General features: G+C 42.3%; 1 protein-coding gene across 1 annotated transcript in view; it reads left to right on the top strand.

Moving 5' to 3' along the window:
* Positions 1 to 14,600, top strand: part of LOC123742544 (CD209 antigen-like protein C) — a 28,939-nt gene extending 14,339 nt beyond the window's left edge. Inside the window, exon 4 of the mRNA XM_045717601.1 lies at positions 13,718 to 14,600. Coding sequence (XP_045573557.1) covers positions 13,718 to 14,388 — 671 coding nt within the window. The 3' untranslated portion in view covers positions 14,389 to 14,600. The remainder of the gene's footprint in view (positions 1 to 13,717) is intronic.
* The last annotated feature ends 404 nt before the right edge of the window (positions 14,601 to 15,004 follow it).

Below are 15,004 nucleotides of genomic sequence, written 5' to 3'. Positions count from 1 at the left end.
GGTCAGGACGTGGCAGAGGGTATTTTGTTTATGTGGTTCGGGGTGGTGTTTTATGTAGTAGGGTGTTTGATTTATTATTTCCGGGTTTTTGGGGTTATATGGACGATTGTGAGAAGTGGACGTGGGAGGAGATTATGGCAGGAGAAGGTCCATGGAGGAAGTGGAGCGATGACAGGGAACGCTACAGGGGAACACGACTGGCTTTTAAGCCCGAGAGGCTGCCCCAAGAATGTTTTGGGGGGCACATGGGTAGTTTGGCTGGGCGAGGATTGAGCCCCAGGCCAAATCCCCATACCTTTTCTGGGCAACCAGTGACTGGACAGGTCCCGTGCTTCGGGGTAATGGGTACTGTGGCGAGGCCAAGTATTTTTTAGGCCGTGCACGCGCAATACCAGCGCCCGCATTTGCCAGGGGGAAGTGGGCATCCAGCCAGTAAGAGTGATGCCAGTTCTGCGCTCGAGACCGCCAGTACGCCTCTACGGTCCAGTGCGTCAGCCCTGTCCGACTCGTCCTGTTCCCGCTCCCCGCACTATCCCTGAGGTGCGTGTTCCCAGGCTGATACCTCCAGTACCAGCACCACGCATCAGGCTTCCAGTGCGTCAGCCCAGTCCGACTCGTCCTGTTCCCGCTCCCGCACTAGCCCTGAGGTGCGTGTTCCCAGGCTGATACCTCCAGTACCAGCACCACGCATCAGGCTTCCAGTGCGTCAACCCAGTCCGACTCGGCCTGTTCCCGCTCCCCCACACTAGCCCTGAGGTGCGTGTCCACAGACTGGCACATCCAGTACCAGTACCATGCATAAGGCTTGCAGTGCGTCAGCCCAGCCTCGAGAGTTCGGCAATAGTGTGCAGTCCAGAGTGTCCGGCAACAGTGTGCAGTCCAGAGTATCCGGCATCAGTATGCAGTCCAGAGTATCCGGCAGCAGTGTGCAGTCCAGAGTATCCGGCAACAGTGTGCAGTCCAGAGTATCCGGCAACAGTGTGCAGTCCAGAGTATCCGGCAACAGTGTGCAGTCCAGAGTATCCGGCACCAATGTGCAGTCCAGAGTATCCGGCAACAGTGTCTAGTCCGGAACCGAGGGAGTCTGCCTGCGACCCAGAACCGAGGGAGTCTGCCTGCGACCCGGAACCGAGGGAGTCTGCCTGTGACCCGGAACCAAGGGAGTCTATCAGCAACCCGGAACTAAGTAAGTCTGTTGACGATCCAGAACTAAATAGGATTAACTATGTATCAAATGAGTCTTCCTACAGTGTGGAACGGAAGAGGTCTGCCTACGATCTGGAACGATGGGAGTCTGCCTACGGCCCGAAACTGATCAAGTCTGTCTGCATTCTGGAGGACAGTAGGCCGGAGCCAGAACCACCTCCTGTATAGGTGGGTTGGGGAGGGGGGGGGTGTAGCACAAGTGCCGTCGGTGACGGCAGCCACCCTCCCTTCCCTCCCTTTAGTTTAGGGGGATTATTGTTATTGTTGTTGTTGTTTTGTTTTTTTATTTTATGAGGTGCATCCGGGGTTAGCACCTTTAGGGGGGGTACTGTCACGTCCTGACCAGTATAAGGGTTATTCGTTATTGTAGTTTGGTCAGGACGTGGCAGAGGGTATTTTGTTTATGTGGTTCGGGGTGGTGTTTTATGTAGTAGGGTGTTTGATTTATTATTTCCGGGTTTTTTGGGGTTATGTTTTAGGTTTGTATTTCTGTGGTCTCTAGTCTTTTGTATTTCTTTGTCTAGTTTATTGGGGTTGGACTCTCAATTGGAGGCAGGTGTTTTCTTGTTGCCTCTGATTGAGAGTCCTATATATGGGTAATTGTTTGGTGTAGTGTTGTGGGAGATTGTTTCTTGTTTTGCTGAGTGTGCCTGACAAGACTGTTTTGTTGTTCGTGCGTTCTTCGTTTGTTATTTTGGTGTTCTCTTTATTTAAAATAAAATACAAGATGAGCATCCACATTCCTGCTGCGTTTTGGTCCTCCATTCCCGACGACAACCGTTACAGGAGGCTCATATCTGTGTGTGTGTATGTGAGTGTGTGAGGTTTGTGGACTGTAATGTATACCTTTACCCCCCACTAGAGGCTTCCCTGATAACAGCTAGTTAAAGGGATATGACTGAGACATGGATGGTAACTAAGAACACACACACACACATTTTCAACCTCACTTCCTCTTTCTCTCACTCCTATTCTCTCTCTCTCACACACACACACACACACACACACACACACACACACACACACACACACACACACACACACACACACACACACACACACACACACACACACACACACACACACACACACACACACACACGTTGAGAGGCCATCAAGGTTGGATATATAACTAACTGTCCACTATCTGATGACAGGATCAATAACTAACTGTCCACTATCTGATGACAGGCTCAATAACTAACTGTCCTCTATCTGATGACAGGATCAATAACTAACTGTCCTCTATCTGATGACAGGATCAAAAACTAACTGTCCTCTATCTGATGACAGGATCAATAACTAACTGTCCACTATCTGATGACAGGATCAATAACTAACTGTCCTCTATCTGATGACAGGATCAATAACTAACTGTCCTCTATCTGATAATAGGATCAATAACTAACTGTCCACTATCTGATGACAGGATAAATAACTAACTGTCCACTATCTGATGACAGGATCAATAACTAACTGTCCTCTATCTGATGACAGGATCAATAACTAACTGTCCACTATCTGATGACAGGATCAATAACTAACTGTCCTGTATCTGATGACAGGATCAATAACTAACTGTCCTGTATCTGATGACAGGATCAATAACTAACTGTCCTCTATCTGATGACAGGATCAATAACTAACTGTCCACTATCTGATGACAGGATCAATAACTAACTGTCCTCTATCTGATGACAGGATCAATAACTAACTGTCCTCTATCTGATGACAGGATCAATAACTAACTGTCCACTATCTGATGACAGGATCAAAAACTAACTGTCCTCTATCTGATGACAGGATCAATAACTAACTGTCCTGTATCTGATGACAGGATCAATAACTAACTGTCCACTATCTGATGACAGGATCAATAACTAACTGTCCTGTATCTGATGACAGGATCAATAACTAACTGTCCACTATCTGATGACAGGATCAATAACTAACTGTCCACTATCTGATGACAGGATCAATAACTAACTGTCCTCTATCTGATGACAGGATCAATAACTAACTGTCCTGTATCTGATGACAGGATAAATAACTAACTGTCCTGTATCTGATGACAGGATCAATAACTAACTGTCCTGTATCTGATGACAGGATCAATAACTAACTGTCCTCTATCTGGTGACAGGATCAATAACTAACTGTCCACTATCTGATGACAGGATAAATAACTAACTGTCCTCTATCTGATGACAGGATCAATAACTAACTGTCCTCTATCTGATGACAGGATCAATAACTAACTGTCCACTATCTGATGACAGGATGAATAACTAACTGTCCACTATCTGATGACAGGATCAATAACTAACTGTCCTCTATCTGATGACAGGATCAATAACTAACTGTCCTCTATCTGATGACAGGATCAATAACTAACTGTCCACTATCTGATGACAGGATCAATAACTAACTGTCCTGTATCTGATGACAGGATCAATAACTAACTGTCCACTATCTGATGACAGGATCAATAACTAACTGTCCTCTATCTGATGACAGGATCAATAACTAACTGTCCTCTATCTGATGACAGGCTCAATAACTAACTGTCCTCTATCTGATGACAGGATCAATAACTAACTGTCCTCTATCTGATGACAGGATCAAAAACTAACTGTCCTCTATCTGATGACAGGATCAATAACTAACTGTCCTGTATCTGATGACAGGATCAATAACTAACTGTCCTGTATCTGATGACAGGATCAATAACTAACTGTCCTCTATCTGATGACAGGATCAATAACTAACTGTCCTGTATCTGATGACAGGATCAATAACTAACTGTCCTCTATCTGATGACAGGATCAATAACTAACTGTCCACTATCTGATGACAGGATCAATAACTAACTGTCCTGTATCTGATGACAGGATCAATAACTAACTGTCCACTATCTGATGACAGGATCAATAACTATCTGTCCTGTATCTGATGACAGGATCAATAACTAACTGTCCTGTATCTGATGACAGGATCAATAACTAACTGTCCTGTATCTGATGACAGGATCAATAACTAACTGTCCACTAACTGTCCACTATCTGATGACAGGATCAATAACTAACTGTCCTCTATCTGATGACAGGATCAATAACTAACTGTCCTGTATCTGATGACAGGATCAATAACTAACTGTCCACTATCTGATGACAGGATCAATAACTAACTGTCCTGTATCTGATGACAGGATCAATAACTAACTGTCCACTATCTGATGACAGGATCAATAACTAACTGTCCTCTATCTGATGACAGGATCAATAACTAACTGTCCTCTATCTGATGACAGGCTCAATAACTAACTGTCCTCTATCTGATGACAGGATCAATAACTAACTGTCCTCTATCTGATGACAGGATCAAAAACTAACTGTCCTCTATCTGATGACAGGATCAATAACTAACTGTCCTGTATCTGATGACAGGATCAATAACTAACTGTCCTGTATCTGATGACAGGATCAATAACTAACTGTCCTCTATCTGATGACAGGATCAATAACTAACTGTCCTGTATCTGATGACAGGATCAATAACTAACTGTCCTCTATCTGGTGACAGGATCAATAACTAACTGTCCACTATCTGATGACAGGATAAATAACTAACTGTCCTCTATCTGATGACAGGATCAATAACTAACTGTCCTCTATCTGATGACAGGATCAATAACTAACTGTCCACTATCTGATGACAGGATGAATAACTAACTGTCCACTATCTGATGACAGGATCAATAACTAACTGTCCTCTATCTGATGACAGGATCAATAACTAACTGTCCTCTATCTGATGACAGGATCAATAACTAACTGTCCACTATCTGATGACAGGATCAATAACTAACTGTCCTGTATCTGATGACAGGATCAATAACTAACTGTCCACTATCTGATGACAGGATCAATAACTAACTGTCCTCTATCTGATGACAGGATCAATAACTAACTGTCCTCTATCTGATGACAGGCTCAATAACTAACTGTCCTCTATCTGATGACAGGATCAATAACTAACTGTCCTCTATCTGATGACAGGATCAAAAACTAACTGTCCTCTATCTGATGACAGGATCAATAACTAACTGTCCTGTATCTGATGACAGGATCAATAACTAACTGTCCTGTATCTGATGACAGGATCAATAACTAACTGTCCTCTATCTGATGACAGGATCAATAACTAACTGTCCTGTATCTGATGACAGGATCAATAACTAACTGTCCTCTATCTGATGACAGGATCAATAACTAACTGTCCACTATCTGATGACAGGATCAATAACTAACTGTCCTGTATCTGATGACAGGATCAATAACTAACTGTCCACTATCTGATGACAGGATCAATAACTATCTGTCCTGTATCTGATGACAGGATCAATAACTAACTGTCCTGTATCTGATGACAGGATCAATAACTAACTGTCCTGTATCTGATGACAGGATCAATAACTAACTGTCCACTAACTGTCCACTATCTGATGACAGGATCAATAACTAACTGTCCTCTATCTGATGACAGGATCAATAACTAACTGTCCTGTATCTGATGACAGGATCAATAACTAACTGTCCACTATCTGATGACAGGATCAATAACTAACTGTCCTGTATCTGATGACAGGATCAATAACTAACTGTCCACTATCTGATGACAGGATCAATAACTAACTGTCCTCTATCTGATGACAGGATCAATAACTAACTGTCCTCTATCTGATGACAGGCTCAATAACTAACTGTCCTCTATCTGATGACAGGATCAATAACTAACTGTCCTCTATCTGATGACAGGATCAAAAACTAACTGTCCTCTATCTGATGACAGGATCAATAACTAACTGTCCTGTATCTGATGACAGGATCAATAACTAACTGTCCTGTATCTGATGACAGGATCAATAACTAAGTGTCCTCTATCTGATGACAGGATCAATAACTAACTGTCCTGTATCTGATGACAGGATCAATAACTAACTGTCCTCTATCTGATGACAGGATCAATAACTAACTGTCCACTATCTGATGACAGGATCAATAACTAACTGTCCTGTATCTGATGACAGGATCAATAACTAACTGTCCACTATCTGATGACAGGATCAATAACTATCTGTCCTGTATCTGATGACAGGATCAATAACTAACTGTCCTGTATCTGATGACAGGATCAATAACTAACTGTCCTGTATCTGATGACAGGATCAATAACTAACTGTCCACTATCTGATGACAGGATCAATAACTAACTGTCCACTATCTGATGACAGGATCAATAACTAACTGTCCTCTATCTGATGACAGGATCAATAACTAACTGTCCTGTATCTGATGACAGGATCAATAACTAACTGTCCACTATCTGATGACAGGATCAATAACTAACTGTCCTGTATCTGATGACAGGATCAATAACTAACTGTCCACTATCTGATGACAGGATAAATAACTAACTGTCCTGTATCTGATGACAGGATCAATAACTAACTGTCCACTATCTGATGACAGGATGAATAACTAACTGTCCACTATCTGATGACAGGATCAATAACTAACTGTCCTCTATCTGATGACAGGATCAATAACTAACTGTCCTCTATCTGATGACAGGATCAATAACTAACTGTCCACTATCATAACAGGTGGTGAATCGGTGTCTTGAGGTCAATGCAAACACAGGACTCCCCAGACACACCCCTTATTACTGGTGAATGAAGGGAGGAATTACACACAGGACTCCTCAGACACACCCCTTATTACTGGTGAAGGAAGGGAGGAATTACACACAGGACTCCTCAGACACACCCCTTATTACTGGTGAAGGAAGGGAGGAATTACACACAGGACTCCTCAGACACACCCCTTATTACTGGTGAAGGAAGGGAGGAATTACACACAGGACTCCCCAGACACAGCCCTTGAGAAATGTAGTGCTCTATTCTGAGCCAGGTCTTATGCAAATGATCAACATGCAATTTACAGTAAGTGGTTTGCCTTTTTTCCAGTAAGAAACATGTGACAGATAGCTGTTCTTATACCCATTATCACTTCTGTACTTTGTGACACCATACAGTCTTTGATAAACAGGGAGATGTTAGTGTGCAGTGCAGTTATTGTTCTCCAACTTCTTTTGATGTAGATAGAGAATGTAGGAGACAGTACATGTGGTCCTTAGGCCCTCTCTGAGAAAGATAGAGACATCTCTGAATAACTAATATCTCTGGTCTCAATGTTTCACAGGACAGATAGACAGAGTGGGGGAAAGAGAGGGAGATACAGAGTGAGACAGATATGGAGAGGGAGAGAAAATATTTCTGAGAACCTTACATATTTAGCCCTCCCCCTCCTCCCATCCACAGAAGAAGAAAGAAGAAGTGTGTATAAATGTCTCTGAATAACTCTTGACTCTGGTGTCCATGTCACACAGGATACAGTAAATATAGACCTCAGGCCCTCTCCGAGAAAGACAGAGACATCTCTGAATAACTATTCTCTCTAGTGTCCATGTCACACAGGAGACAGTATAGAATGATACAACTCTACATGGTCATTGATGGTCGACCACAGCTGGCCAGACTCAGTCCTGGGAACCCCAAGGTCTGCATGTTTTAGTTTTTGCCACAACAATACAAAGATAATAATTAACTCTTCATCATCAAGCTGTGATTAGTAGAATCCACTGTGTAGTGATACATAACCTCACAGAACTACAGTCATGCTCTGTGATGTGTGTGTGAATTCACAGGGTCCCATTTTACTCCATGTAAATATATTGTCACTTCAATTCTTTAATCACATGGTAAAAGGTATCTACACTGTGGTAAACTAAACTAATATACACTAAATATACAAACTAATCTACACTGGTAAACTAAAGTAATATAAACTAAATATACACACTAATCTACACTGTGGTAAACTAAACTAATATAAACTAAATATACAAACTAATCTTCACTGTGAGAAACAAACGTGGTTTTCTGAAAATAAGTCTGTCGTCACATGGTGGTGGTTAGTGTCATACTATTGGTTAGACAGTTTCCCCTTTAATGAGGTTGACAGTTAAAACTGTCTCTTACATTAGACTGAGTCACACAGAGGCTCCAGCTGTGCAGAGAACAGACACAAACCAACAACTGAGATAACAGCAGACTTTACAGCAGTAGAAGTTACAACAGTAGAAGTTACAGCAGTAGAAGTTACAACAGTAGAAGTTACAGCAGTAGAAGTTACAACAGTAGAAGTTACAGCAGTAGAAGTTACAGCAGTAGAAGTGCAGTAGAAGTTACAGCAGTAGAAGTTACAGCAGTAGAAGTTACAACAGTAGAAGTTACAACAGTAGAAGTTACAGCAGTAGAAGTTACAACAGTAGAAGTTACAACAGTAGAAGTTACAACAGTAGAAGTTACAACAGTAGAAGTTACAGCAGGAGAAGTTACAACAGAAGTTACAAGACTAGCAGTTACGAGTTGAAGACAAATAACCTAATTAAATAAATACCATGGATATTGATGATTGTATATATGCCAATCAAAGACCCATAAAGCCCCACAAGAAGGATGGAGTGGGTGATCAACATTCAGGTACAGTTTATCCTGTTATAATGCTAGACATACACACACACACTTACACCCCAACACACAAACACACACACACACACACACACATATAAATATAAATACAGACATTTCTCATTTAAATTAATATTCACACCCCCTGAGTCAATACATGTTAGAATCCCTTTTGGCAGCGATTACAGCTGTGAGTCTCTGGGTGAGTCTCTAAGAGCTTTGTAGACCTGGACAATATTTGCCAGTTATTCTTTTCAAAATTCTTCATGCTCTGTCAAATTGGTTGTTGATCATTGCTGTAGAAGTTACAGTATTGGAAATTACAAGAGTAGAAGTTACAAGACTAGAAGTTACAATTTGAAGACGAAGAACCTAATTCAATAAATACCATGGATATCGATGATTGTATATATGCAAACCCAAGATCCATCATGCCCTGCAAGAAGGATTGAGTTAGTGATCAACATTCAGGTAACAGCCGGTGCTCATTTAAAAAAATGTATTTAACAGATTTTTATCTTGTCAGCTCAGGGATTTGATCTTGCAACCTTTCGGTTACTTGTCCAAAACTCTAACCACTAGGCTACCTGCTACCTTGAACTCCACCATATGTTAAGGCCAATATATATTCTATAAGAGTGCTGAAAAAAACAACATAGACCAGCATCAATTTCAAGCTGATGCATGCTGGTCAGTGCTGGTCCGATACTGGTCTAGCGTGTTATGATGGCCGACCAGGCTTCATTGTGTTTTTGCTGGTGACCAGTCTCTGCTGTGTTTTGGACACAGTATGCTGGCTTGCAAAGTGACGTATAATTCCTATTGGAATCCAGCCAGAGTGGATTCTTAAAATCTATTTTCAGAATGACTGCCAGGGCTAGAAATGATGAATGAATGAGACTGTCTTAACCAGGCTTCCCCAAATGTTGGCCCAAGGGACGAATTTGGACCGCATGTGGTTTAATTTGGCCGCTCAAGTTTTCTGAGCATTCTCATTTTCAGGAAATCAGCTCCAAGTGATTTTAATTCTGGAAATCTGTTGCCAAGTATTTCCACGCATAATAGAGAGACACGCGATCAAATATAAAAATAAGCAAATTTTGAATTGATTATGTTTTAGTGAAGTATTATATATGTTTGGGCTTCTTGTGGTCAATTTGCAGTCTCCAAATGATTTCGTATTATGTTCCAACCCCCCGACCATCCACTCGAGAACAAATCAGCCAGAGGCTGAATCTAGTTGATGATCCCTGACCTAAACCATCTAAAATGAAGAAAAAAAAACATTCCACTAACGGGTGCAATAAGTCCTACTAACAGATTGGATTAGTTGAAAGGCCCTGAAAGGTATTGGTACCACTAGGTGGAGCCAGTAGATCTGTCGGTTGGTGGCCTTTACACTGGTGATCGTGACCTCACTTCCTCATTCTATTGTAACAACTATTCCCGAGGAGAGAAAGGGAGGAGGGGTTTGAAGGGGAGCTGTGTTGGCGTCCGTTCTGTGACACCATTGGAAGGACGACACCTGTGGGAGAAGTGTGGGGGATGATTAAGAGGATGGGTGGGGTCAGAAGGGAGTGGGATTATCCAGTGTTAACGAGGTGGTAGGATGTGGCAGTAACAGATGAGGAGAAGGCAGAGATTTACATTTACATTTACATTTAAGTCATTTAGCAGACGCTCTTATCCAGAGCGACTAACAAATTGGTGCCTTCACCTTATGATATCCAGTGGAACCACCACTTTACAATAGTGCATCTAAATCTTTTAAGGGGGGGGGTTAGAAGGATTACTTTATCCTATCCTAGGTTTTCCTTAAAGAGGTGGGGTTTCAGGTGTATAGCGAGAATAGGAGAGGGCCTAGAACAGAGCCCTGGGGGACACCAGATGATGATGGCCAAAGCATTTGTCCAAGTGCATAGCTTGGAAAATGTGTCAGAGGAGGGGCAGAGGGGAGAGAGAGAACTAGAGAGGAGCATCTTAGAGTACTGGATAGGAGGGATGATGTAAATGATGAATGCAATGTGGAATGATGAATGCAATGAATGCAATGTGGAACCAATCAGGAAGACAGGGAAGGACCCAACAAGGCCAACAAGCTATCGGCCAATAGCTTTAAGGATTAGCCCCTTTTAAGAATTATAGATACAGAACTCCTTTGTGCAATCGAGGTGTCCGATTTTAAAATAGCTTTTCGGTGAAAGCACATTTTGCAATATTCTCAGTAGATAGCCCAGCCATCACGGCTAGCCATTTAGACACCGACCAAGTTTAGCCCTGACCAAAGTCAGATTTACTATTACAAATGTTTGATTACCTTTGTTGTCTTCGTCAGAATGCACTCCCAGGACTGCTACTTCAATAACAAATGTTGGTTTGGTCCAAAATAATCCATCGTTATATCCAAATAGCGGCGTTTTGTTTGTGCGTTCCAGACACTATCCGAAATGGTAAATCCGGGTTATGAGCATGGCACAATTCGTGACAAAACATTTCTAAATATTCCATTACCGTACTTCGAAGCATGTCAACCGCTGTTTAAAATCAATTTTTATGCCATTTTTCTCGTAAAAAAGCGATAATATTCCGACCGGGAATCTCCTTTTCGGCAAACAGAGGAAAAAACACAAAGACGGGGGCGGCCAGTGCACGCGCCTAAGGCCACAGTACCTTGATCGGCCACTTGAGAAAGGCGATAATGTGTTTCAGCCTGGGGCTGGAATGACGACATTCAGGTTTTTCCCGGGCTCTGAGAGCCTATTGGAGCCGTGGGAAGTGTCACGTTACCGCAGAGATCCTTTGTAATTGAATGAGATGTCAAAGAAAGACAATAAATGGTCAGACAGGCCACTTCCTGTAAAGGAATCTCTCAGGTTTTGACCTGCCATTTGAGTTCTGTTATACTCACAGACACCATTCAAACAGTTTTAGAAACTTTGGAGTGTTCTCTATCCAAAGCCAATAATTATATGCAAATTCTAGTTACTGGGCAGGAGTAGTAACCAGATTAAATCGGTTATGTTTTTTATCCAGCTGTGAAAATACTGCCCCCTAGCCATAACAGGTTAAAATAATTGTTATGTTTTTTGTGAACGTTTATCTTGAGTAATTTAGTAAATTGTTAGTAAATTCCCGGAAGTTTGCGGGGGTATGCTAGTTCTGAACGTCACATGCTAATGTAAAAAGCTGGTTTTTGATATAAATATGAACTTGATTGAACAAAACATGCATGTATTGTATAACATAATGTCCTAGGTGTGTCATCTGATGAAGATCATCAAAGGTTAGTGCTGCATTTAGCTGTCTTCTGGGTTTTTGTGACATTATATGCTAGCTTGAAAAATGGGTGTCTGATTATTTCTGGCTGGGTACTCTGCTGACATAATCTCATGTTTTGCTTTCGTTGTAAAGCCTTTTTGAAATCGGACAGTGTGGTTAGATTAACGAGAGTCTTGTCTTTAAAATGCTGTAAAATAGTCATATGTTTGACAAATTGAAGTAATAGCATTTCTAAGGTATTTGAAAATCGCGCCACAGGATTCCACTGGCTGTTGCGTAGGTGGGACGAATTCGTCCCGCCTAGCCCAGAGAGGTTAATCAATTTTCACCTAAAATGACATACCCAAATCTAACTGCCTGTAGCTCAGGACCTGAAGCAAGGATATGCATATTCTTGGTACCATTTGAAAGGAAACACTTTGAAGTTTATAGAAATGTGAAAGGAATGTAGTAGAATATAACACATTAGATCTGGTAAAAGATAATACAAAGAAAAAACCAACTGCTCTCTTGTATTTTTTTCGTACCATCATCTTTGAAATGCAAGAGAAAGGTCATAATGTATTATTCTAGCCCAGGTGCAATTTATATATTGCCCACTAGGTGGCACCAGTGTATGTGCAAAGTTTTAGACTGATCCAATGAACCATTGCACTTCTGTTCAACATTTTGATGCAAGACTGCCCAAATGTGCCTAATTTGTTTATTAATAACTTTTCATCTTCAAAATTGTGCACTCTCCTCAAAAAATAGCATGGCATTCTTTCATTGCAATAGCTCCTGTAAATTGGACAGTGTAGTTAACAAGAATTTAAGCTTTCTTCTAATATCAGATATGTCTATGTCCTTGGAAATATTCTTGTTACTTGCAACCTCATGCTAATCTCATTAGCCTACATTAGCTCCACCATCCCATGGAAGGGACACTGATCCCATTAACATCACACAACGAAGGCTGGTTACATGAAAAATACAACGAAGGCAGGTTACCTGAAAAAATACAACGAAGGCTGTTCACCTGAAAAAAATACAACGAAGGCTGTTCACCTGAAAAAATACAACGAAGGCTGTTCACCTGAAAAAACACAATGAAGTCTGTTCACCAGCCTATGCTGGTCTATGCTGTTTTTTTCAGCAGGGGCTGCAACTCAAGCAGCAGAACATTTGAGGTGCCGGAACTCAGTTGTTGTGTTGTGGACCAAGTCAAGCTTGTGTATTTTCCTCAGTGCTTGAAAGAGCAACTCTAACAAATAAACGCATATACATGATAAAGTTCTTATAATAATAATTTGTGCTTCAGTGTGGAAGAGACGTTTCCTAGCTGCTGCAGTGTGTCTGGGGCTGCTGTGTGTTCTCCTACTGGCTGGGATCATAGGCCTCTTACTCTACCGTGAGTTTGATATGTTCTCACTCAAACATTCTTCATCATCAGTGGTGTAACAACCAGGGTTCAATTCCATTTCAATTCCAGTCAATTCAGAATGTAAACCAAATTCCCAATGTTCCTCATTGAAAAGCATTGAAGATAAATGGAATTGGAATTCCAGTGTTCTTCCTGAATTGACTGGAATTTAAATGGAATTGACCCCAACCCTGGTAATGACTGATTAACTTGTTGTTGATCGTATTATTTCACAGAGAGAAACCTATTGAACAGTTACAACACCCTGACTGCAGAGAGAGACCAGCTACAGGCCAGTTCCAACACCCTGACCAAAGAGAGAGACCAGCTACAGATCAGCTACAACACCCTGACAGCAAAGAGAGACCAGCTACAGACCAGTTATAACACACTGACAGCAAAGAGAGACCAGCTACAGAGCAGTTATAGTTACCTGACTAAAGAGAGAGACCAGCTACAGACCAGCTACAACAACCAGACTGAAGAGAGAGACCAGCTACTGGCCATTATTAATAAATACAGAATATGTCCCCAAGTCTGGAAGAAGTCTGGCTGCAGTTGTTACTACATCTCCCCTGATGAGAAAACGTGGGATGAGAGCAGAAAGGACTGTCAGGCGAGAGGAGCAACCCTGGTGATCATCGACAGCAGAGAGGAACAGGCTTTAATCAAAGCATTCAACAAAAGAGCCTGGTTTGGTCTGACTGACATAGAAGTTGAGGGAACCTGGAGATGGGTGGACGGCACACCACTGACCACAAGTTACTGGAACAAAGGGGAGCCAAATGATTTGCAAGGAGAAGACTGCGCTTTGGTTGACAACACTCAACAGGACCCAGTACTGGCTTGGAATGATGTGTCATGTAACCACAACAATAGTTGGATCTGTGAAAGGCAGGTGTGTTAAGGCTATCATTAACAGTTAATTTGGAGAAAAGCATGACCCACATTTATAAAATAATGTTCTCTCTGACCACTCTGTCTCTCTCTCTCTCTCTCTCTCTCTCTCTCTCTCTCTCGCTTTCACTCCCTCTAACAGTTCCATCGCTTAAATTCTTGTTTTACTCTTAATTTGTTACGTTTGACTGCTCTGAAATGTGTTTAATTTACAAAAGTATTTCCTGTGGTTGGGGAGGGCTGGGGGTTGGGAAGAGCTTGGGGAGGGCTGGGAGTTGGGAAGAGCTTGGGGGGGCTGGGGCTGGGGTTGGGTAGGGTTGGGTAGAGCTTGGGGAGGGCTGGGGTTGGGAATAGCTTGGGGAGGGCTGGTGGTGGGAATAGCTTGGGGAGGGCTGGGGTTGGGAATAGCTTGGGGAGGGCTGGGCAGGGGAGGAGGGGTTGGGGAGGGTTGGGTAGAGCTTGGGGAGGGCTGGTGGTGGGAATAGCTTGGGGAGGGCTGGGGTTGGGAATAGCTTGGGGAGGGCTGGGCAGGGGAGGGAGGGGTTGGGGAGGGTTGGGGTTGGGGATGGCAAGGGCAGCAAACCTGACCAACTGAGCTAATTGATCAGTTCATTGATTGCTGGAAA

Source organism: Salmo salar, chromosome ssa04 (assembly GCF_905237065.1).
Source record: "Salmo salar chromosome ssa04, Ssal_v3.1, whole genome shotgun sequence".
Classification (NCBI taxonomy): domain Eukaryota; kingdom Metazoa; phylum Chordata; class Actinopteri; order Salmoniformes; family Salmonidae; genus Salmo; species Salmo salar.
Note: the sequence above shows the minus strand (reverse complement) of the source record. Positions and strands in the feature narration are given on the sequence as shown.